General features: G+C 40.6%; 1 protein-coding gene and 1 long non-coding RNA gene across 3 annotated transcripts in view; both read right to left on the bottom strand.

The window, feature by feature from the left end:
* The window catches only part of LOC134172126 (uncharacterized), a 447287-nt gene that overhangs the window by 24174 nt on the left and 396980 nt on the right, over positions 1-26133 (bottom strand). The window lies entirely within an intron of this gene.
* BORCS5 (BLOC-1 related complex subunit 5) overlaps positions 1-26133 on the bottom strand; it is a 67237-nt gene that overhangs the window by 16582 nt on the left and 24522 nt on the right. For both annotated transcript variants that reach the window (XR_009967841.1, XM_062634971.1), the window contains exon 3: positions 4998-5155. Coding sequence is in view for 1 of the 2 variants with exons in the window: in XM_062634971.1 (XP_062490955.1) it covers positions 4998-5155 (158 nt within the window). In the remaining variant the exon portion in view is untranslated. The remainder of the gene's footprint in view (positions 1-4997; positions 5156-26133) is intronic.

Below are 26133 nucleotides of genomic sequence, written 5' to 3'. Positions count from 1 at the left end.
AGTTACCATACCTATTACAATGACTTTTTGCAGTAAGCTGGTAAAGGAAAAAAAAAAAGAAAAAAACTAACAAATAAAAAAATAAAGAGTTTTATATTTATAAAAAATAAAAATCCATACACATCCTGGAATTCTTGTTCAAAATAATGAGCTATTCCCATACAGGAATTCACAGGTATGAAACAAGCCATACACTGTAATTTGCTATATGCAAACCAATTACTGATATTAATGCCTACCTGGAAAAGAGTTGTTTAACTATTAAGAATAGTTAAGAATATAAAAGTAATGTTTACTCTATTTGAAAGAGTGTTTGTGTGGGGAGTGTTCCCCGTAGGTGTGTGTCAGCTTAGACTGAGACAGTTTAAGTTTCATTTTGTATTGTAAAATGGGTTCTGTTTTCAAAATTGTCAGTCTGAGACTCCTAGGGCAACAAAAGCTACAGATACCACTGCATCAGTATTTGTTTTTAGGGCAAAGCATAAAAGCCCTCCCTGTAATCCACTTTCAAATACATTTTAAGCACAGTTTATCTAGGAGCTACAGTTGCCTTTAAAGGTACGCGAGATACTTAGAGTAGCACATCCCCTTTGCCAGTACTAGAAATCTAATAAGAAAATTTGAAGATCTTTTCATGCAAAGCTTATTTGAAAGGAACTTAGATGGCCTGCAGTTTCCCTTTGGCTTTCTTATAAAGAAGCTTGGCCTAAATTTTCAAGTGTGACTAGTAATTTTTGGATACTCAGCTTCAGATCAAGATGCAATTTTTGAGAAGCTTAGCACCTTGTGCATGAAAAATTTTCTTTAAGACACTGAAACTAGACAATTTGAGGCACACAAAATCATAGGCTCTTTCTGAAAATTTAGCTCTGCTCCCCAGGCTTTAACTTGTCTATGTTTCCCATTCCCTGTTATTCATCATTCCCTAGGAGATGACTCTCTAAATTCTCTCCCGGCTACCCAAAACAGATACCCTCCACTGATGAGGGCATCATGTAAAGTAGCTCTCTCTCCCTGCATTATTTCCTTCTTTCGTCAAAGTCATACCCTACTATAGTTAGTGCTGGTCAATGTTTGCCTTGAAACTACTCAACAGAAGCCCTACATTTTACACATTGCAAAACTGAGGCAGACACTCCTGCCAAAGACTGCACATGCATCTCTCATAAACCCAGCAGCAGCTGAAGTTGCTCAAAACTTCCAACTAGTTTTGATGCAGACCTACAGCACTGTCATGCCAGAGACAACCGTGGGATTTCACAAGTAAAGACCCAACTACAGATAGGACCCTAACCTCACCACAGAAACAAACACTGCAGTTGAGTTGAGCTTATGCTGACAGACACTGAAGATTATTTATTATTATTTTTTTTACATACAACACCCAAGAATAAGCAGTCTGAGACTCTTTTATCCCTGCTTAGCAAGTCATGGTTCACGCCTGTGATTTTTAGCCTAAAGTATCACATTCTCCATAAGGCGTGTCACCAACTCCGTCCCCATCATGAAACCCTCTGTGGTAAAAGCTTCAAGGTACAGGTAAGTGTAAAATCAGTTTAGCCTGTTAACCAGCTAAAGTTGCCTTTTATACCTTAGCATTTTAGAGCACATCTACTGAGTTTTAAAAATGCACCTTTTTCCTAGCATACGCAAGCTCACAGGGGTCCAACATACCATCAGGAGACAGACTAGATCCCATTCCCACACCCATCTGAACAGAATGCTCTCAGAAGCCAGTAATGTGGTGATTCATCCAATAAGCTAGAAATCTTCATCCTACAAAATACCAAAGCATAGACAAATTACCCAGAAAATGCTGCACACAGGCTTTTTTCTTGAAAACTGTCAAATTTTGTGAGATGCCATAACCCTAGATTAACACAGACGTAAGTACCAAATTGCTGTTCTGTTGTTTTTTAACTGATAAGGAGAAAAAATTAAAAGGAATCCTAAACATTTCAGTGGTCCTGGAATTAATGCAGTATTGCAACATACAGTGAGTCAGCTGCCAAAAAATTAATATGAAACATAATATTTAATATATAGTGACTATTTTTCCTTAAAAAGATGCAAACACATCTCTTTTTTTGGCAGTGAAGACAAAGCCTATTGTCATAAAAGTCATTCCCTTCCAAAACCAATACTTCAGGTACAAGTGTTCAAGTTCAACTTGGAATTTTTCAAGGCCAGGCTGGATGGGGCTTTTAGCAGCCTGGTCTAGCGGAAGTTGTCCCTGCCCATGGCAGAGGGGTTGGAACTAGATGAGCTTCCAACTCTAACCAGTCTATGATTCTGTGAAGTAGTTGTAACTGCTGAAGAAACGCAGTTGAGTGAACTACCTTCAATCATACCTTCAGTTCTTTCCCCTTCAAGGAAATGCTTGGGTAAATGTATTTCTTCCTGAGAGAGAGCAGTCACAGCAACCTGGAAGCCACATGGGTTCTACATTTAGGAGCAGACAGGGATGTAGCCAATACACTGCAAAGAAATTCTGGCTGAAGTAGGAAATGGGATGGAGAGCAAAGCTAGACTGTTTTGGTCCCCAAAGTAAAAGAATGCACAGATGGGTCTATTTAGATCTGCAGTAACTGCTGTCATGCAATGTTGTTGTTTTCCTTAGCTTATTCTCCTTCCTATTAAGAACCATTTTAATTCAGATTGTGTGCTGATTTACAAACCATCACAGTTAATTATGAGTTATTGAGAACTAGTAAATTTACAGCAGTACTTTTAAGTTTTGGCCAGGAAACTTCTTCTCTGGCCACACAGACAATGAGCAGAAGATATTTGCTCTGAGACAAGGAAAGACTAAAAAAAAGAATCCTGGCTGCAAGTAGTATGACTGTAGCATACTATACAGTAGGACTATTAACTGCACCGAATACAGTCAGTGATCCTGAAAAGTGAACATACCTTAGACAAGTGGTAGGAAATCAGGGACTGAAGCTCACCAACATGTTGCAGGAAAGTTAAAAGCACAGTCAATTGGTAAGCATTATCAAAAGAAAAAAACTTAAATGTTTACAGTGTTAAAGAAAGAAAAAGGGAAATCCTAAAACAAGGGTAGAAGAATTTACTGTCCAGCTCACGCACACATTATGCTTTTCACAAAACACTTAATTTTCTCCTTCATTTTTTTACCCTTTACCAACAGTCAAAACTTTGCCTACAAGGCGAAGCTAAATCACTGCTGACAATTGGTGCAGCCAAATGCAATTTCCTTTGTCTACACTTGTAAGGAGAGACATACCCTGCTCTAGTTCAGCTGTACCCTTTGTTGTCAACAACTGTCAACAGCAGTTCAATTTAGTGCACCAAGGAGAGCCCAACCAATCTGGAAAGAATGATCCCACCCAGCTCCTCCAGAACACACACGCAGAACAGCCAATGCAAGAAAAACACTGAAAAATTGTTAAGAACATGAACAGTAAAAACCCACCAGATCTGGCAGAGGGACTGGAACCATCTGAAATTACTTAAGTACTGTGACCAAAAAAAAAAAAACCCACGTCCCAACTGACTTCTCAGTTGCCTGTGTTAGAGAGTTGCCTATTTCTCCTTCACTTTGTCAGAAAGGAGTCTGTTATAAAGACTACCATGACAATACCAGTATCCTCATTTTATTTATTTTACATGAAAAAAGCCCCAAAAACATAAGTGTTACGACCTAGAAGAAGATACCACTATAGCCACTTGACCTACACAAGGCAAATCCAACCAATGCAGACTGCACTGGTGGCGTCTACTGTGACTTTAAATCATGTCAATATCCCCTCTCACACTTTAACAGCCAAAAGAACTACAACCTTCTTGGATTAATGCAGTACCTGTCATTAGGCTGGCAATTAAATCCCATTTCCGAGATTGTGTGATCTGAGTCACCAACATCTGCAAATATCTTTATATCTTGTGTAATAGCTGGCCTCAGATCTTGATACACCAAAGTAAAAAGGCCTTTTTAATGGCTCCCACGTTAGTTTGGACTTAAAACTCCATGATGACAGCAGCTTCTCAAAACAGCCCATGAATCAAATTTATTATCCAGTTTGTCATGTGGGATTTTCTCAAGTCTAAGCCAATGGAGCAACAACGAATCAAGGTCATCGCTTATACTGCATGAATAAAAATTAACCACCTGCTCGACAATTTTTCTTTTGATACCGAAAGGTATTTGTACTTTTGTACAACTGGGAGCATGTGAGAAAACATTCTTGAGCAGCATCTCCTCTCATACCAGTCTGTCTTGACTTAAATAAAAAACAACACCGCCAACAACAAAAGCAACTAAAAAACACCAAAAAACACCAACCCCCCACCAAAACTGCCAGCCATCTTACTGCTTCCAACATCAGTAGTTACACATGAGAAAGACAATCCAATTGCAGGATGCTCACTCCAGGAATTCATCTCCTTCCCAACAGTATTATTAAATATTTAAGCAGATCAGTGATTTTCAGACGATAGTTTAGTGCTAAAAACAGCAGCACAGAAAGATCTTTTTTCCATACAGATCAGAGAAGATACACCATATTATGGGCTTTGAAAACGAGTCTAGCTCTACATATACATTAAAGAACCGTATTGGAATTTAAAATAACCACTTCTTTTCTTAAATTAAAGCCTAACCATGAAACATAATAAAATGTATGCTATAAAGACCTAGATAAGAAATGTTACCTTTATAATTCCAGTCATCTTTTACTTCTCCACCAATTACTTGGAATACTTGCCATACCAGAGGAACTGCTCCTATTTATGGCCAGGAATCATACAGCATCACTAACAAACACACCACCTAATAGTAACCACAATGAAAGCCAGGAAACTTTGCCTGATATACGCACCCACAAAGTTTCTCTACAGGGTTTACTGTGACGTGGACTGCTGCAAGTGACCCAGGGCCAATCTACAGCAAGCACCTGCATTCACAGCACAAGATGGCCAAGCTGATGCCCTGAGCCCTTCCCCACCAGAAGCAGGCACACTGCAGGCAGTACCTCTTTGATCCGCTTCACAAGTGCATTCTGATCAAAGGCGACAGCTTCTGCACACTGGTGAAGATGATCCTGGTACCGGAGACACAGCTGCAGCACCTGCTGGGGGTCCAGCTTTTCCAGTTTGGTGTTGGTCGGAGAGGTCTGCCCACTGAGAAGTCCTACAAGGCAAGGGAAGGACCAGAGTTAATCTGACAGTTCATGTAACCAGCTGAGCTGCAGGCCAAACAAACCCGAAGACAGTTTTTCATTACTCCATATAAAGTTAATTCAGGATCTTAGGCTGCTGAATAGACTTCAGGAATGTAATAGTCCAGTGAAAGCTTAAAGTGAGAAGGGCAGGATTGAAGATTTATGGATGTTTTGGATTTACAACAGCGCAAATACCAGTTTGCCATACAGCTTAGCCCTCCTTGAAAGAACTTAGACACAGAATCTAAATGCAGGTCCATAATGCACATCAGCTTGGTTTTCAGCAATACAGTGTGTAAACCAAGTCCTGTTTCTTCTCCTCCACAAACAATCCTAAACTGTGAAAAATGAACCTGCTCCTCATTTATGTATGTCAGAAGGGGAAGGAGTTGAGATCTGCATTCTCATATAGGCTAGGGACTCAAACTATTTTCACTAGAATCATGCTGTCAAAACCAAAGCCCTAAAAATTCACTGATGCCCCAAAACAAGCCTGAATGAAAAAACAATCCACCTAAGTTAAATTAGTAGAGGTGAAATAGCCGTGTTTTGCCTACACTGCCTTTTTTAAAACTCAAAACACTTTCATCTTCACAGATTTTTCATTACTATCTCAAAGATTAGCAACATGCTTTTTTTTTTTTAATTAAGATTTTGGAATTAGACTTAAAACTAGGACACAGGTAATATCCAAAGCAGCAAAACTGCCCAGAGAAGTTTCTCCTGCCCATTGTTTGTTGGGTTCATAGAGCAACTTGAGAACCTTTGCTGAGCTCAAGCATACGTGTGCCATACTGACCGCATTCTCTAAGGCTGCTGGAAAAAAAAATATGCTAAACTCTAAGGCCATCCTTTTTTTTGCTATTTCATTTACTTACTTCCTTTCCATTTTCCTTCAGCATTAGCACAACTTTTTTCTTGTTGGGACACCATCTGTGACAAACAGCACATACGCACAATCTGCCTTTCCCAAAACATCCGTCAAGCTATGTAAACTGAATTTAGTGACTGCTCGCATGTGCCCTTTGGGACTCTCAGTTTACAGACAGGAAAAGACATTAAACCAGCAAATGTAAGCAAATATCACACTAAGCAATTAAAAAGTAATAAATGCCAGTTATTTGGGTTGGAAAAGTTCTTCTAAGAACGTACCTCAGTGGGAAATGGAAACTATTTTGGACAGCCCCCATGCCTATTGGAAGCTACAACTGGTGACAGAGTTCTTGCCAAAACGCAAGAACGTGATAGAAACCGAGATGTAAGTCAGATGCATCTTATGAATTTGAGAAAGTTAAACCTCTTTGAAAATACACTCAGATAGACTTCAAAACAAAACCAGGACACAGCAACTTCATCAGATACAACGAAGTTGTTTACTTTTCATCAACACTCAACATTTTATTCTTTCAGGATGCTCTCAATTACCCTTTGCACAAACCCTTCTCTTTCCTCATCTTAAGAAGAAAAAAGGTAATTTTGTTTTAATGACTTGTTGCCCACTATGACAGCACTGCCTGAGTCAAGAGGTCAGGAGAGGAAACGAGACACTTCACTGTTTAGTCTCAAACCCCTGTATATTAGTGAATCGGGTTTTATGTTTTAGAAAGAATCATCTCAAACAAAAATCTTAAGCCCAGCAATTTTAGCTGCAGATCTTTCCAGCCTACTTTCAGCTGAAGTACAAAACTTTGATGGGGGCAAACCCACTGAAGGAAATTAGACTATTTAAAAATGTGTATGTTCCATGCTCTAGTGTTTCCTTTGCTTGTTAGTTCTGAAATTATCTTGTCAGGATAAATGTTCAAATAACGATGTCAACTTTTAACATGTTGGATGTTCACGTAGGAATGAAGAGTTCACCGTGCACCTGAGGCGGTTTTGCACTTTCTGCACTGATCAAATACATGATGCTATCAACCAACTAATTGCCTTTTATTACTAATCTCTCACCAGCTTCAAGAGTAGGAAGAAAATTAGACTCCATTTAAGAGATTTAATTAACATGAAGTGTGTATTTTGGCCAACTTATGCTGCTTATAAGAATTTAGAAGTGAAATAGGCCAAGGACTGTAAAATGAGCTATAAAGGAAAACACTAATCAAATTTATATTATGTACTTACAACCTTGTACAGCTTACATAATGCTAAAAGCAAAATTAATAAACTGTAAGGAACCTCTAATTCACTATCCAGAAAAACATTAATTCAAGTGAAGGGAGACATTAACTGTTCAGCTGGAATTCCTTCCTAAGACAGCAGAAGTAGAAATACAATCCAGTACAAATGTTTGGAGTAGCGATAAAAAACAAACAGCATATGCTGCTTGAAGATAGACTATGGTATTGTTTTGGGTGATGAAGTAGGGAGAAGCCAAAGGAATTAGCTTCTCCAAAGACCTCTGGACTCATGCTGACAATGCCAGAGGAAAAAAACAGCTTAAGAGTTTCAGCTTGCAAGAAAGGAAAGAGCACAGTAAATAACAGCATGGAAAAGGCCATCCAGCTCTCCACCTGGCAGAAATTCCCATTGCCAAAAAGCTGACCCACCATTTTTGCTCACGCTAAGAGAGACAGCCAGCACTGGGAACTGGCAGGTATTACTAAACAACTACTCCCTTTAAAATGACTGTTTCCTTCTTAAAGCCTTGTCCCACTCTTTGAACTCCCAACTGAACAGGACCATGTCTCAGTGACTGGTTTACACATGGTTTGTAAGAGGATATGAGATCATATCTGTTGCAACAAAATATATATTAGATCACTCTTACAAGTGCCAAAATGAGGAGAGACACAGGTCACTGAGCGGTTCAGCCACACTCCCGAAACAGTCAGAACCTGGACCTGGTAACCAGTGCATGTTAGAGCAGCTAAGTGCTGAGCTACTACCTCTTCTTCACTAAGGAAATAGTATACCTGGTTTCATCCATGTGATTGTCATTCCCCGCACCCCAAGAGCGTGGTTCTGCTCTTAAAAGCAAGAAAACAGTACATAATTTAATTTATTAAACTGAATTTATTAGTATTTATTAATTTATTAAACTAAATTTATTACTATTTAATTTATTAAACTGAATACTCATTTTTCAAGCTGTTGGTTCACTTCCAAAAAAGGAAGGTGGAATCCGAAGATGATTCCACCAGGAATCATCTTCGAATTGTTTGAAACCTCAAGAAGAGACTGCTTGGCACATGAATGATGCAACATACCCCAGCGTTGTATGGAAAGGCAGCATGGAGAATGTCATGGCTCAGGGTGGGGAAGAAACAATAAGGAAATGAGAGGACTACTGCAGAGCTTTAGTGCATGGACCAAACGCACTTTGACAACTGCCAAGCATGCATAGTCTTGGCTATCAAATTACACCATAAACCAAATAAGACGACAGACCCTATTATGTGCCTGCCACGATGAAGAGAAGTCAACATCTCCCACCTCCTGGGGATACATCTGATCAGTAAACAGCATGCCCATGAAGGTGATAAACAGCAACTGGGACAAAGATTCACATTTCAGCTCCCAAATGGTGCTTTAGAAAAAAAAACAACAAAAAAACACAACCCAATACACCAAGTATGTTGTGCATAGAGAAATATCATATATCACTACAAGGCTAGCTCACCCACAGACTTGACAAATCTGTTATTGTTTCCATATTCCTTGGCAAAGCAGAGGCATGTTAAAACCATTTTCCTCCTACTTAGTCATCTCCTTGTTGGTTCCAGGTCAATATACACTTCCAACAAATCACATCCTACTGAGCAGAAGAAAGCTGTTAGTTTAAAAAGCACTTTTATGACTAGAAGTGAAGTTCTTGAAAAAATGCTTTACATGCTATACTGATTCTACATACATACAGAACACAGCAACCCACCACAGTTCTGTTCTGCTGCTTTAATGGACAATCCTAACAACTTGAGCACTTCCCAAATCTGAAAAGTATTCATACTTCTTTTTGACTTCCATACTTCTACTTGTCAATCCTCTTTTTCAACCAGTAAAAGCAGACATTACAAAAAGAAAACCAACAGGCCCACAGTTGTTAATTTATTATTAAAGACAGCAAAGCACATGATACTGTGCTCTTGTTACTAATTTTAAGGCCAGAAAGGGTTGCTGTCATCAGCTAACCAATCTTTCTGTGGAATATAAGGGAGGACTTTAAAAGTAACTCCTTTTTTAATAAGAACAGAAGTCTGTCTTGCCCGGAATACTGCTTCCAACATTTGGTAACAGTGGACATTTAGAAAACACCTTTATAAGTTGTTCTTCCACAGCCTTTCTGCCTCTAAAAGTTATCAACAAAAATTTAAGGCACAAAGGGGTGTGCTCAGTGAAGCTATGGTACTTGAGTTTCACTGAACCTTTGTGAAAGGTATACATTTATCTCCACAATATCCTGTGGTAATAAGCAAGATGCTTATTTATGCACAGCATGAAGAAAACTCTTTTCACTGGCTTTACACTTGGCTACACTGTAGTGCTGTGACACAACAGAAACCTATAGAGTGGTGTGTACTTTCTCCCATCACCTTTTCAAACTCAAGAACCCCACTGATTAGTCTCCTTTCCCACAGAAAAGGAGGGATTTATTAATTCTCTGATTTATTTCTCTGGTTACCTCTGTAACACCTTCAAATCCCTCTAACCTGAGGCCTGACTTTCCTCTTTAAAAGGCAAGTCAATTTTTCTACAATGTATAATGGTTACACCTCTAACAATCCAGTTACTTCTATGATTGCTGCCCCTTTGCTGGACCCACTAATCAGCAATAGTCTTTCTAAGACCGTGCATTACAGTGTACTGCATGTCACCACCTCTTCTGCTGAGAGCAAGGTTAAATGAAGCAACAGACTACACATCATGATTAGCAATTGCTCATCAACTTTACAAAGGTGTTCCCGGCTCTGGTACCTGTTTATGGAGGTTTGTTGCTGTGTACATTACCATTTTTTTCCCTAAAAGCCTCTTCTGTGAGCACTTCTCCTTGATCCCTATAAAGAATAATGCGCTACTTTTGCAGTAAATGCCGATTCAATTCATTTATTTTGCTTTTTTGAAACTCTCCTCTGAAGACAATCCAACAGACTCTTCAGCAAGTTCCAGAGAATCTATAAAGTATATGATAGTAGAAAGCTGTTTTCAAGGAATTTCCGCTCTGGCCCCCTGCTGATTTCCTATTTAACCTGCTAGAGTTTGTAAGCTTTTGCTCTCCTAACACAGGTTTCTTTTTGCCTTTTTTTTTGTGTGAATATCCTTTTGCCTACAGCTCACTTCACACTAGTTTAACTACACTTTTTCTCTCCCACCCTTAGAAATGACCTGTGCTGCCTGCAATTTACCTTATTTCAGCTGTTCCCAACTTCTTCTCTTACTACCCTTACTTTTAATTAAACTCCTCTTCATAAATTTAATCCAAGAGAGTAAAACCTTTCCAAGTCTTCTTACTGAATTTGAATAGACTATGGTTACTATTAATGTAATAGCACTAAGCCATTTCATTTACCCTCACTGAGACAGCATTAGTTTTAGCTTAAAACACACTAGTGTTTTTCAAGTCTCCAGGAATCTTCCTATGTTCCAAGAGTATCTAAAAATGATCAACCCCACAACTTGCCTTATCAAGCATTTCTAAAGCTCTTGGCTAGAAACTACCCATCTGGCCAGCTTCTTAAATAAAGTCTGGCCTCAGTGGCCACACGTTAACTATTATAGTCGCTTTCTTGTTACTGTTTGCATGGGGAGATTGTTTTGCCAGTACCTTCAGGCATCCCGAGTATCAAAAAAAGATCCACACAAGAAACAGATGAAATTACATCCCTAAAGACCAAGTCTTCTTTCTTGACTGTTACTGCTTACACAAGCTTGGAGGCAGCAACTTGCTATTAGCTGACATAGAGAGCTCATTTCAATATATTCTTCATGCAGGAGGACTTTAATATGACCTATTGAAAATAAGTAATGACACATGTATGTGCAGGAGAACAAAAGGCATCACAATACTTCCAAACCAATAAGCTAATTGGATCTACAAGGCTCATACTGACTAAATACTTTGAGTTTTAATTGCGTACTTCCTCTCTCATTCTTGAAGTCTATGAAAATACTACATTTTCAGCAAAGCCTAAAGGGTCAAAATAGCTTTTTTGTTTTGTTTTTGGGCTTTCTGGTGTTTGGTTAGTTGGGGTTTTTTAATCAAAATTTGTACACCCAAATTTGGAAACCCAGGTTGCCCTTAAGAAAAGGGCATACACCACAGAATTAGTAAATGTCAACCATAAAGAAACTGAAAAAAAAAAGATAAAGAAAATAAAAAAATCACTGCTACTCACCCAGAAAGCGCAAATGTAGAATAACCACACAATGTTTTTCACAGACCAGTTCATTTTCTAAAAATCTCACTGATAAAACACCTTGTAATAAAATATGTATTCACTCCAAGACAAAAGTTGGCTTTGTTGACTGTGCTATTTTCAATTCCTTTGAACTTTAATGGAGGAACACAATGACTGTAGGCAAACTGAATAGCTATTATGTGAGCAAAGAACATATTTGTATTGTGGCAAGGAATGTTGGCTGTAACAGCAGATTTTCCCTCTACTTTGGAGTCAGTACCATGTGACCGTTTACTTCTGCATGGGTGACAGATGGGCTGAAGACTCATCTTGTCACATCGTTTAACAAGCAACTTTTCTAACCGCAGAGCTCAAATGTGCTCTCAGTATGAATACTGTGCCTCAGTCTCCTAGCACAGTGTAAGCTATTGCCTGTAAGACTTTACTCTCCAAGATATTCAAAATGCCTCCTCTTCTATTCCCCTACCATTTGTCTTAAAACTCCCAAACATTAAGAGGATTCAAGATATTTAGGCTTCTAAAAAAATGTAGCTTGCTACCACTCAAAGACAAAACCCCGACACTCTTAAAAATTTCCACCTATTAAGGTCACATAATTTACACTAGATGAAACTGTGATTCAGAGGAAGTTTTGTATTATTATTATTATTGTTAAATGAGTATTTGTTTACGATATTTCTGCACTTCTATTGAGCCTCATTTTTGCACAGGACCAGACCGTGCAAAAATTTCTATATACCACCAAAGCTTTCACCTGTCACTTAGGGACGGCTATTACTAAGTCGCAAACAGTTGCCACAAAACTGGAAGCGTGTCTACTGATAACCCTTTTTTTGAAGCTTCAGTTACGGAAAAAGGTACACAATATACTCCGAAGAAAAACACACAGCTGCACTTTGTCAACTAAAAGCAACCAAGATCCTACTCAGTCCATGTCCCCACTGATTTTTCACTTCTAGAGCACAGAAGTAATACAGAAAAGAAGTGGTTTTAACTATGCAGTTGCACTACTGTGTGGCCAACTTCCTGCAACAAACCCCAAAGTGTAAAAATAGGCACAAGGCTGGAAAAATGGATGCGATAATTCCCAGGAGAATGAGAGACGATGGTCCTGTGTCATGCAATAAGCTGTATTTACTCTGCAGCAACATCTTCTTTTTATAAAAACACATTGAGAGACCCAAGACCTACCATGTCCTGATCCTGTAAGTATGTGATACCCGCAGGCTACAACTGACCCTGATATCCTAAGTACTCTGTAAACCCAAAGGCCAGAAGACTAACGTCGTTTCATAAAATGAAGAATTCAGGCACCAAGAGATTAAATGATTTATCTGAGACCACATGGAAACTGCTGTCCCTTGAACTAATGACTTCACCGCTAGAACATCCCTTTCCTTCTCCTGCCCTCAAATGCCAAACACCAGCAGGGCAGGTGGCAGCAGAGCCTGCTTTCCTATAGCACTGTCAGCATTGACCATTGAGTATCAACATGGTCTCTCCCACACAGGTCCCTCAGACATCTAATAGAGGTTCGTAAGACAACCAGAGCCAAATCAACAGCTTCTTCCCTCCAACCCCCACGGAAATGCTCCACAAAACGGATGGTCCAACTCCCATCTTCCTCATCATGTGCCTCACCACAGCTCCTGCACAGAGCATTATTCACTTTACTAAAACCACAGAACTAATCCAGTGGTTTCCCTTTTCCTCTAGGGTAGCAAAAGGAATCAGAGCACCGGGAGATCAAAAAATAGAGCTAGTCTCGGGAGAGGTGGGTTAGATGGAAGGAAAGGACAGAGGGGAATTCTCCATTTTAGCAACATCAAGCTGAAACTTCGATTTTTTTATACATGCAAATCATTGAGAATCTTAACTTTACCTGTTCACCCATCTTCCTTGAAATAATAGGACCATAACTACATTATGTATCTCTCTCCCAGTGCAAAATTTGGTTGAAGCTTGCCAGCAGATGCAAAGTTTTCTAGGCTGTACATGGAAGAGAAAAGGGACAGCAGGAACAAATAAACTCCATTTCTTTTAAATAAAATTTCTAAAAATTTACAAGCTAAAACTTATTTAAATGATCCTATTACTAGTAATAAAGATTAGCCTCCTTATTTTATTTTAGGCCAAAGTGCATGGATATTCATCCACATGACACAGGACAAACTAGCAGAAAAAAAAAAAACAACAACCGGTGTTCATTGGTTTAGAGGAAAGGTGACATCTAAAGTCACCTCTGAACACAAGGGCACCCACGTGAAGCTGGGGCACATTTGCTATTCCACAATAACTAGCCTGTGTACACACATTAACAACAAGTAAATTCAGTGGTGGCAGAGTACACTGTGCTGCGCTTACATACAGGCAAAAGCACACACAGAGGCAATTACTACAGCGTGTCTGAACTGCTGCAAGCCCCAGATCACTACCTAGTTTTCTCTATGGTAATTCACTCGTAGGCCTTGTGCCTGAGCCCACATTACAGGAAAGAAATTAAGGCAAATGGCCAACCACTTCAGGCTCATGGATTACATCTATGACATGCCTGTAAATGAGGTATGCTTCTTCAGTAAGTAACATCTTTTACTAGATTAACCAATATTGCTGCGTGTTGGTTTTCTCCAAACTTTTGGGCACTTTCTTCGGTTCAGATGTCAACTTGAGATTTTTATGTTTGCAACTTATTGCCACAGCGTAGCACAGAGCAAGACCATTTCCTTACAGATTCAGCAAGTCCAAGACTTCAGTTTGTTCTTCTAGAGACAAACTGTTTTAAAACTGCCAGAAAAAAAACACCAAAACTTTAAAGAGAACTTCACTGAAAGAGTTCCTTTTAAATAAATTGTAGGATCTGTGGATGAAACTTTTTATTAGTGCTTTATAATTGTAAACAAAGCACAGTGCTGATTCTGGTATAACCATCATTTATATACATGAAATACACAGTTTCTATTTCGTATATAGCATCACCTCTGTCCACTTTTCCAAGAGCACTACCTAAAATATACATGAAAGAAGTACTGTCCAAAATATACTATTGACATTTTCTGGCCACAGGTACTAGGAATGGTAATTTTTCTCCACTGCGTCCATTCAAGAAAACATAGCGAAGAACAAGCATAATTTGTAAATGCAACACAGCTGACATTTTCTACTTTATCTTCTTTTCTTAAATGCTACCCAACTTACCACTCAGCCATTTTGCTACCAATGTGGGCTGCCATTTCACATCCAAATTAAAATTTGGATGATACTTACTTCTTCTCTGAGGCTTTATCAGCATTACTTGGAATGGCTGCACTAGGAGTAGCAAAGTCCAAGTGGGCTGATAAAACTCTGTAAACTATACAACTGTGTCAGTGACAATAGATGGTGGTCTGCGGTGAAACACTCAAAGATAGAAAAAGTAAAAAGTACTGTTTGTCCCCTTTGGCTCCTCCCTGGAAGGTCCAGCTTTGGCTCCTCCCAGAGAGTCCCACTTTGGCTGCTCCCTGGAAAGTTCCGCTTTAGAACTTCCTGGAAAAGCCCCGACCCTTGGAGACCTTTCTAGATATTGCTGGCCACTTCTTCCGATGTAGGCTGGCCCTCTGCATCAGAATGAGTGGGCATTTTTGTTAGTATAAAAGCTTGAGCCTCATGTGATGGGGGGAAGCAGAACCTCATAGCACCCAGGTGTTATAGCAGAGCCAGCTGCCTCGCACTGCAATGAGGATTCTCGGAGCTGGCTTCCCGATCGTCCTCACAGGGTCCTGGGGTTGGCAAGATATCCACTCTTCAAAAATACCCTTTACTGTATCTGTTAGTATCTTTATATTTTCCTACATTAATAAACAAGGTTTGAGTTCTCTATTTGCGTCTCGTTTTTCTCACCCTGAATCCTCAAACTCTGGAACAACAGCTCATATATACATAGTCCATGCAGCATGTACTTCACAGAAATTAAGTAATTCTTGCTTACTTTTTCTTACAACAAGTTTTACTGGACTATTTTGTTTATTAGGTAAGTGGTTATCTACTAGCAAGTCCAACCAAGTAAAGGAGAGAGAGGTCTACTCACTGCATTCCTCCTGTTCAGCATGAAGTGAGGAAGCATCATTTTGGGAAGCTGGATGCCCTCACACAAACTTCTTTCTTTGTCAACCCCACAACCCAATCAGCACAAAATTATTCAGGAAGATCCATTTTCTATTTAAATGATCCTACCATCTGACATTTCTTCTGTGAACGCCTCCTGCCAAAGTCTGAACCATCCAGTGTTTCGTCCCTGTCCTACCTCTCCCACATGTATCTGTATGTCAGGGTTTGTTCCTACCTTTCCAATTCAAGTAAGCCAAACTCAAGTGATGATGTGCTTTTCTTCCTCAGTCAGCTTTGATTCTTTTCCTGTATCCATTGGAACCAATTTTAGAAGTAACTCAATAGATAACATTTTCCAACCAATATTAATACCTAAGTAGCTATTACTGTTCCCAGCACTGTATTGAAACATAAGGGTATTTTCCCTGGCCAGAATGAAACATGAAGCTGACGTGAAATTATAACAACTAAATTTAGGATACTGAAATTACTCAAAGGTTGAGAAAATGAGGAGGCAATGCACACACTATTTACTTTTGACAGTGTGTTTAAAAAACTAATCACTCAGCTTTGTGGAGCTTATTAGGGCACCTAAAACATTCAACAGTTACACAGAAGTAAGTGGCCTGCTGTGCTCTGTATTACCTCCATGTTTATCATCTCCTGTCAAATACTGTCAAGTGGCAAAGTGCCTTGAAGAAAGACAAGGCACAATAAGGAATCCCTAGCACGAAGTGTTTTAATATCCCCAGAGGGGAAAGAGGAAAAAAAATCCCAACATCAAGCAAATTGCACCTCCTCTGTAGTAGTTTACATTCCTTTTGCACTTCAGTAAATGAACTCACTAGCAAAATATTATGAAAGAGCATCATCTTACTACTAAAATAAGGTACTACTTAAGCAAGCTTTGAATACCTAATGACAAAATTTGTCAACCCCATCCTTACAGGTAACCTGTAGGTAAGGGTAAATTAGGAGTACTGCTTTTATCAGTTACAACAAGTAACAGCACAGGGTTAGCAAGCCTGGGAGCTTCTTGAGCCCCAGCTCTCCACGCTAAAAGATGATGACTTGAGTCCCAGCGTGGCCATCAGCCCAGGAGACACATCTCAGAGCCAACACAGACAACTTCCACATTCCAGCTCTGCTGAGCACGTGCATCACTCCCTCTGTGGTTAGAGATACCCAGAACATTACAGTTCATTTTTCCCTCCACACACCCCTCCCCCCAAACAGTGCAGCTGTAAAAACACACACCCCTTTTTTTTAATATATACAGTCTGCTGCTGGTGTGCTCACACAGAGCACGAACCTACTTCCTAACTCTGTCATGGAAAGTATCAGTCATTTTAGAGCTAAGCTTCACTTCCTCACCATAATGGGTCTAAATAAGTGGTAGGTGGAGTTTTGCTCATCCTAAATCACATCTCCCTCAAGGTACTTTTAAGGTCCATTACAAGACCTGTAGAGCCTTTACAGCTGGAAAGCAGTTAGGAAAAGTCCCCTGCCCTTATTTAAGAAGGTACCTTCACATAACTATATCCTGAGCTGATCTTAGGGTGCTATGCCTCTGAAAAGGGGATGAATCTTGTTGTTCTGCCACCCCTCCTAGGACCCTTTTTGCCAGGCCTTGTCCTTGATCCAGTTCTGGTTCTCACTGAGCTCCTCCACAGATGGATTAGCTCATCAACCTACCCAAAAACTACCCACTCATCACTATTAGCTCCCCATCAACAAGCCTCAGAAGTAGCACAAAACACGCAGTTGTAGGAATGTCTTTCCTCCTCTCAGCTGTTAGATCAGCTCTCCCACTCTGTGGATGATCTGAAGACAGATATTCTTCCATGGTCTGGGGCAGTCTGGCATGGAAAATTGTAAGAGTCCCTGCAAGCACAGGACTCACTCTTGACATCCTCTGACTAAGAGAGAAAGAAACATACATCATGGTAGGAACGCATATAGCATCAGAATACCACCAGAGTAATTACAGGTGAAGACATCCATCTACTCTTTTTGCTCATAACACTAGAAAATATACACATTAGCCAAATAAAACTGCAAACACTGAATACTCAACTGTAGAGTATTTTATCTGGTATGGCTTTAAAAAAAAAAAACCAAACAAACCAGACTTTCTGACTTGGTTTACTATAATAGAAACTTAATGGCATTTCAATTAACACATCTCCATGAGGTTCTGCTCGTGCACAAAGCCCGCTGCAACTCTCAGTGAGGCTCCAGAACTGTAATCTCTCTAACAATTAGCAAAAGGCCTGACTCAGAGCACACGCAGCCACTGTGGCTTACATGTTGAGAATCAAGGCTTGCTCCCCCAGCTCAGGCCTCCTGCCACAGCAGAGGGGCAGCTCTCACCTCTTCACCCCCAAGCACCTGGCTGCCATGGGACTGCTCAGCCAGTAGCAGCCAGGGCCCCAGGATCCTGCAGTATCCAAGAGGAGTCCCTGAGCCAGAGAGAATCAGCCTCAAGAAAACCACATTATTCTATATTAATATGTGCATTTATGCCGATAAAGCTCAATTTCTCTTAAGGTCCTTTCCAACCCTAATCATTCTGTGATTCTGTGAAACAACAACTTGGTTTGTGACACTGACAGCAGTTAATTCTTACAATCTGTGCAGAAGGTTCTGACTTCAGATAAGAAATAAAAGGGATGAGCTGTAAAGCCAAAGACAGCCTTTTTCCCAGGAAAATCCTCTTCTTTGTTATAAAAACATGGAGGGGAAAAAAACAAAACAAAACAAAAACAAAACAAACCACAAAGAAAGGAAAAGGCAGAACGTTTCTAAATTAAGTTTTCAAGATTTTACATGAAAGCATTTTTAAAATTAAACATTTGGTGGCACATTACCTACATCTGCTATGTTAACATTATAAAAGGTGAGGAAGAGCTATTTTTCACTACACCTTGCATTTTTAAAGCTCTTAATAGCAAATTGTAGAGTCTCAGTGTTCCTGTGAGGCTGCATCTAAGACTTAGATTTTCAGATTATTAAAGACTGAAGAAAGGATGACACTCTAATGCCTACAAGTAGCTACTTGGTGTTGCTATCAGCCAGAGCTGGGCTGGTCATCCAGAGCAACTGCAGTTCAACAGACACAGGCTCAGCTCTTGTGCTGGCATTTGCAGGGTAAAGGGTGCCCAACCAGCTCCATAAGCAGTCCTTGCTCTGACAGCCAACTCCTTCCCAAAGGGAGGTGTGCCACTCTGATGGCAGCCACCCTTTCCCAGACTCAGCACTCACATGCTGTGGTACATAATGGTTTCAAGCTGGCTGATCTAGAAAAACCCTTCCCCTTTCAGCAGAACGGCTTCTCCCTCCCATAAGCCCAGCCAAGCAAAGCACCTGGTGGCTGTGCTCCTTACCTGAAGCAGCTTGCTCCTGTACACAGTCTGCAGACTTGGTAGCTTCAGTTTGACTTTAAGTAAACCCTTCATCAGGTCCAGTATATAAAACTGAACCCAGCAAAATAAAATAGCAAAGTCCTATGAAATGTATATCCAGGTCGAAGTGACCAACTATTACATGTACAACTGATTCACTGTAACTGGAATATGATCCTGACATTTGGTTCTCTATGTGCAGGATGCAATCCATGCTTTCTTAGGTTTCTTACGAAGGTGAATGACCTTGCATACTTAAACTTTGCTCACATTAGGCTCACCAGTAACGTCAGGATGGCTGTAAGGCCTGCAGCTGTTAACAGAAAGTAGCTGTTCCAGATGCTGTTTCGGTAGCATAAACATATCCACTTTTTGAATTATATTAGCACTGCTTTTTCAAGCTGTACAAAAACAGGCTCAGAGGTGCTTTCATAAAAAGGAGGCAGAAGGAGATGAGCCACAATGAGCCATAATTTTTTTTAGCAGTTGTAGGGGAAGAATTTTGATCATCTGGGAATTTGTAACCACAGACACGACAACAGAAGAGCCTTACCATGCTTTATCCTGAAGTCATGAAGCATTTCTTGTTTTCACCATATCAACATCTCCACTCTAACAAAAAAAAGTCTAAAAGCAATAGGAAAACAAACAATGGTAGTGCAGACACGTACGCATCTCTTCCTGGGTTGGGTGAGAAAGGTAACAGGAAAACTAACTAACAGAAGACACAAGTGACAGCAACATACAACAGTAACTCCTCAAATGCCTTAAAATTGAGGTACAAAACATCTAGAACACGTTAAAACTTGAAAGGCTGGAGCCTTAATTTCTTAAGACTCTCTTAGAAATGCATTGCTATCTTAAATGCTTTCATTCAACACTCTAGTTAACGAATATGTGATTACTTGTTTTCCTCTTCTTCTGACCTAATTTAAGAGAGGACAGCACTTGCAGCAGCAGTTAAATGGCTTGTTTGATTCTGATGACTTTTGGTGAAGGAGTGGAACACACAACAAACCTAACTGTTTCTCCTTCCCAGCTACACTGCCTGCACTTCCAAACAGCTCCAGCACAAACACAACAGCTTTTCCTTGTCCCAGTCTGCCTTCAATCCTGGTACGCTGTTCTTTCCTCATACCCAGAGCTGAGTCGTGGTAAAAGAGGTCTGAAGTGTGCACATGTCTAGTAAGGTCATTCAACAGAGAGCACTCAAATCTATTCAATCAACACCATGCTAGCTGAATTTTTTGAATGAGATAGCGTGGTCTAGCAGGAAGTCATCAAATTGAAAAGCTTCCGGAGAGCAATGTACCACCTGAGGGATTCACATATGAAGAGGTCAGTGTAAAGCTTTGACTACTTACACTACCAAGGTGGCTCTAAAAGCCTGGTGATATGAGCCAGTTGAATACAAGTTACACTGTAAAACTGATTGGCAAAGTTTGTGCCCCCAACAACCCAGTTTTTAAATCCTGTTACATTCTGAAAAAGAACAGCCCAGTTTTCCACAAGCACTAATATCCTGAGAGGCTGTTTGTTACCACCACAAGCACCTTACAGATACTGTAAGGTACTGGGTACCTGTAGGCTGCTCGTAGCAACTTGTACACATAGTGGAGATGAGGAAAAAGAAGCATACAGGACACAAAGTACCTCATGTCTATACTGCTAGGGGGCTCAGTACTAGCAATTATTTCAGCTTAGGACAGCTCTTTCCTAGTTTAACTTGTGCCACTTTAGAAACAGTCTCCTCTGAACTAGAATGCATGACACAAACAGAGCAAACACCATATAACTCCTATTTTTGTTAGAGAAAAAAAAAGTCATTAGATCAAGCCATATGTTAAAAAAAAAGTAATAACAAAAAGTTGTGTCACTTCTATTCTCTCTTAAGAGCATTCATACAGGGGATGAGCAGCAGAAGTTCCTGTATAGAGACCTCACAGATTAGATGCCGTAAGTGATTTCCCTGCCTTTTTGGTTTGAGAAGACTCTTTTGTTTCTAGAAGCATTTTCTTCTAGGACTGTTGTATCATAACATTCACTCCTTGTATCTACACCTTTTCTGAGGTACTTGCCAACACTGCTCACCATCAAGATCACTAAACACCAGTAGTTACTTCTTAGCTTCAGTGGTACCCATTGGAAGACTGCCTTCACTGTTCTGTTGCCTGCCTGCCTGCCTGGTGTAAGACTTCTGTAATTAAAACACTGCATTATTTTAAGTATAAAATACGATGAAGCTTTAAAAGAAGGGTGTGCAGGGACTGAGAGTGAGGGGAGGTCCTCCTATTCACTGGCCAGGCACTGATGCTACCAGAGTTCACAAAAGCTGAACTTCTTTATTCAAGCAAAAATTCCCATTAAAGCCAAATGAGGTTTTGTTGAACAAGGGCCACGGGAATGAGCCCATAGCATGCTCTCAACTGGGAGCAAGTCAAAGCAAATTACGCAACAGCCATCAGAAATCTGTGTACAGCTCTCCAGAGCCACAGTGGAGGGGGAGCCCTGAAGCATCCTTAACCTTTGTCTATTTATGTCCCAGCACTGAGACCCTTTCCAACAAAACAAGCCATGCTTTTATATATTCTTATTAACCCAATTCAGAGCAAACAGCGTTCTCCTCTTCTTCCTCTTTCCCCTCCCCTCCTTCCCACTCTTCCCTCTCCTTCCCCCTTGCCATGTTGTGCTGTTTGTGTGGAAAAAAACCGAACTTCCACCCTTGCCAAGAGTGACATCAACTCATTCTTATCCGGTGATGTCCAGCAGAATCTTCCTCTGATAAACATTTGCTTAGAGTCAGAGCCCCAAGGTTACTGGCTGCATTTTGTTTTCATTGTCGCTTGTTTTCTGACACTTTGCTGCTCCTTATATATTGAAATATCCCCCTCCACTCCCCATGTCTTCGACCTGGAGCCAGTCAGGCAGTGAGCAGGACATTCCTCCCCGCTTACCCAGGTCTTCCCACCACCCTGTTCCCTCAGGAACAAGAGTCTGTTTGTCTCTCTATGAACAATAAAAAGCTGACACTGTGGAGAAGAAAAAAAAAATAGGAACAAAGTGTATGCAAAAAACAATTCAAAAGTGCAGATTTTTGATCTCTTTTTTTGTACAGATTTTCTTATATCCTTCCCTAGAATGCTCTAAAGTTAGTGAAGAGGCATAGCTGATTAATAGGCTGATGTACCTTCGTCTTGCACAACAGCACTCTCCACCAAGACTCAGCAGTATTTGCTCAAAACTGGCACCTATGCTGTCTCACGCTTCTCAGCTCACCCCCATCTGATAAATTACCTCAGATGTTTTCCTCTTCTCCCCTCCCTCCTTTTGTTGTCTTCTCCTCACAAGCCACCAGCTTTCTGTAGCAAAGGGAAGTAGATGATCCTTTCCTTCGCACGTTTTACCTGACATCTATCTAAAGTACATCAACCTGTGCCTTCAGGCAACTAATGAATGAAATGCATTACTGTTTGTTCCAGCAACATGGAATCCATGGACAATCTATTAAAGCAAGGAGAAGATTCTGACAAAACCGAAAGGATTGAGTAACAGTGAAGAGCCCTGAAATATCCAGCACTGAATAAAGAATGAAGGCAAGCACCTTCAAGCTTGGGATAATTCCTATCTACAGCTCCTCTGAAGAGGAAGCACTCTCCAGAAAATTCAACTTACAGGACAATGGATACATTGCATCTACAATTGCATCCTTGCTTGGGGAGTAAATAAAAACCGTTTGTACAGTTTTCCAGAAGGAACAGTCTGGTGTAATTGGAAGACAATGTTCTAGTAGCATCAACCTACAGACTCCTGCTTTTCTAGGAAACTGGTTCTAAAACCTCCTCTGGTGTTCATGAAAAGGTTGCAGCTGTTCTGAACAGCTTATAAAAACAATGTCCTTTTAGCTTATACATGACAGAATGAAGATCAATTTCCTTCAGAAAGCAAGTGAAGAATAAAAATTACTTTGAATGTTACTATTAGCACATACCAACAGTACTAGAGCACTAGAAGTATGGAGAAAAAAACAACACAGAAAATTACTCCCTGCCACCATCACTTAAAGGAGTCTGCCAGAAGAAAGCAAGCTAAGGTGGTGACCTGGCTTGAAACAAAGCATATACATCCAGTGTTCAGACAGGTCAGTTAAGTTGTCCTTTGATTTTTCAACCTCTCCAGTACTCAGTGGTGCAGTTAATATCACTTGTATCCAGCCGCTCTCGTGAATTCACAGATGTTAGTGATATCTGCTGCCACAGTGCTACCTGCAACAACATCCTCTTGCACAACAGCAAGATTGTGTAGATTCTCACTGCCTTTTATTTCAAACAGAAAATGTTAACAAACAGGACAGTTCCTCCACTCACAGCCTCATTTTCTAAAAGCCTTGACTGCTCCTATTAAAGCTCATGACCATGTCAGTGTCCTTTAGCAAGTAGACAGAGTACAAGTAATCACCACAGTCAAGGTCGGGCATGACTGAACAGCCAGTCAGACGCACCAACAGTTTACATAGGAACAACACTGCAAATCTATAACTGAAGGTATAATACCATTCTAGGGAAGCATGCATAAAAACCTGAGTGATTTTCCAGAATACACAAAGCACAGTTTTAGCACCAAATTCATTACAAGCATTTGCACTGAAACGTATCTTCACTCAATGGTCACAGCTCAGGTGGAAAAGATTTCTGAGGGCACACAAGCACTCACATTTGGTGCTACTGCACTGGTGGTTACTTTACTGCCCTAAAGGTGAAACAACTTCTGGTTGACACAAGGACATAGCTCCACAGAAAACCTGGGTGATATTCATACTTGTGTTCATTTTAGGGTTCTTTACCAGGGTATCATAATTTATATGATATTTGAAGTACTTGAGTATTTCCAGTATCTGGAAATGGGACAATTGGTCACAGAAATACTGACAGGAACACAAATTCCGAAATGACCTTGACTATAATTAACCATCTAATTATAGTGGCATTTGGCCAGCCAACACCTTTCTGGCAGCCCCTGGCTGTTTTGTCTCAACAGACAGATTGACTGCAGAATTTGCCAGAGCTGCCCTCCCAGTAAGATAAACCCCTATGTAGCAAGAGGTGATAGTTGCAATACAGGAATTCATATGCCTATGAAGTAAATAGGCACTTTTTTTTCTACGACAGGAAGAAAAACCATATAGCAGTGCTGTCTCAGGGGTTTAATTAGCATAGCAGGAACACTGATAACAAGACATCTTATCAGAAACTCTGCTTTCAACAAAACAAATTAGTATCAATTTAAACAGAACAGAGATAAACGTGTACATAACTTGCATAACCTTGAGGTTCACAATGCCTAATAATTAAGTACTGGATCATTTCCCATATTCAAGAGGGAAAAGCTTGTATAAATCAACAGTAATCAAAGGAAAGTTGCTTTCCTAGGGGGATGACAAGGATCCAATCCAGTACATTGATTTCAGCTAGTTGTCCTTGGGAAACTGAGCCATAGTAAGGCTCAGGGTTTTTGAAGGAGCTTTTTGAGATCTCCAAATTAGATTGCGAACTTTTCTTTCCATCATTTTGACTTATTTTCTTAATAAAAATAAAAACAGTCCACACTTCCAAAGTCTCTCACAAAGGAAAAGCTAAGCCTCAGCTTATTACCAGAATTCCCCTTCCAGCCAAAACTGTACTTACCCACCTCCCTTCCTCTACTGTTCTTTTGCAGCCTTCCCCATCTGCTTTTCCATTACTATTTTTCATCTCCTGTTTCCAGCAATATTTATCTGGATTTTTGAACTAACAATGGTTTGATGGGTCCTTATTTATTGAAATGGATTTTAACCTCATACAATCTCTAAATGGGCTGGATGAGCAGAAAGTGAGGTGGGCTGAAAACTGGCTGACCTGCTAGGCTCAAAGGGGTGTGATAAGTGACACGAAGGAGGACAGTTACTCCAGTATACTGTTGTTACTCCAAAGTGGTACTGGGGACAACAGTGTTTAACACGTTCATTTATGACCTAATGATGGGACAGAGCACCCTCAGCAAACTTTCAGACAAAACTGGAACAGCTGATGCATAGAAGGACTGTGCTGTCATCCAGAGGCACCTTTGACAGGCTGGAGAAATGTGCTGATGCGAACCTCATTAAGTTCAGCAACAAGAAATTCAGAGCCCTGCACCTGGGGAGGAATCACCCCAAGCACCAGCACATGCTGGAGGCCAACTGGTTGGAAAGCAGCTTGCAGAGAGGGATTTGCAGGTCCTTCTTGCAGCAGACAGCAAGATGAATGTGAGCCAGCTGCACGCCTCTGCAGCAGAGACAGCAAACAGATTCTGGGCTGCTCTGGGCAGCTTTGCAAGCAAACTGAGCAAGGCAATCCTTCCCTTCTGCTCAGCACTGGAGAAGCCTCCTCTGCAATACTGTGGACAGTGCTAGGCTTCCCAGTATGACAGACACATGGATATAGAATCATAAAATGGTTTGGTTTGGAAAGGACCTTAAGATCTTCCAACCCCCTGCCATGGGCAGGGGCACTTCACACTAGACCATGTAGCCCAAGGCTCTGTCCAACCTGGCCTTGAGCACTGCCAGGGATGGAGCATTCACGACTTCTTTGGGCAACCTGCTCCAGTGCCTCACCACCCTCAAAGTTAAGAACTTCCTTATATCCAACCTAAATCTCCCCTGTTTAAGTCTGAACCCATTCCCTCTTTTCCTATCTCCTGCAGTCCCTCCCCAGCATCCTTGTAGGCCCCCTTCAGATACTGGACGGCTGCTATGAGGTCTCCATGGAGCTTCTCTTCTTCATGCTGAACAGCCCCAATTTTCTCAGCCTGTCTTTGTATGGGAGGTGACTGAACCCTGGCACAAGTCCAGTGAAGGGCCACAGACATGATTAAGGCACTAGAGATTTGTCACAAAGGGAAAGGCTGAGAGAGCTAGGACTGTTCAGCTTTAAAAAGAGAAGGCTCAGTGAGGAATCTGATCTGATGGGAGGCAATAAAGGTTTACGCAGAGAGGCTGCAAAGTCTCCATCCTTGGAGATACTCAAAGCACAACCAGACAGGCGCCTAGCAACCCACTCTTGCTGACCCTGCTTTGAACAACAGAATTGG

Source organism: Pezoporus occidentalis, unplaced genomic scaffold, assembly GCF_034315485.1.
Source record: "Pezoporus occidentalis ecotype Australia unplaced genomic scaffold, CSIRO_AGI_Poc_V1 ctg44, whole genome shotgun sequence".
Taxonomy (NCBI): domain Eukaryota; kingdom Metazoa; phylum Chordata; class Aves; order Psittaciformes; family Psittacidae; genus Pezoporus; species Pezoporus occidentalis.
Note: the sequence above shows the minus strand (reverse complement) of the source record. Positions and strands in the feature narration are given on the sequence as shown.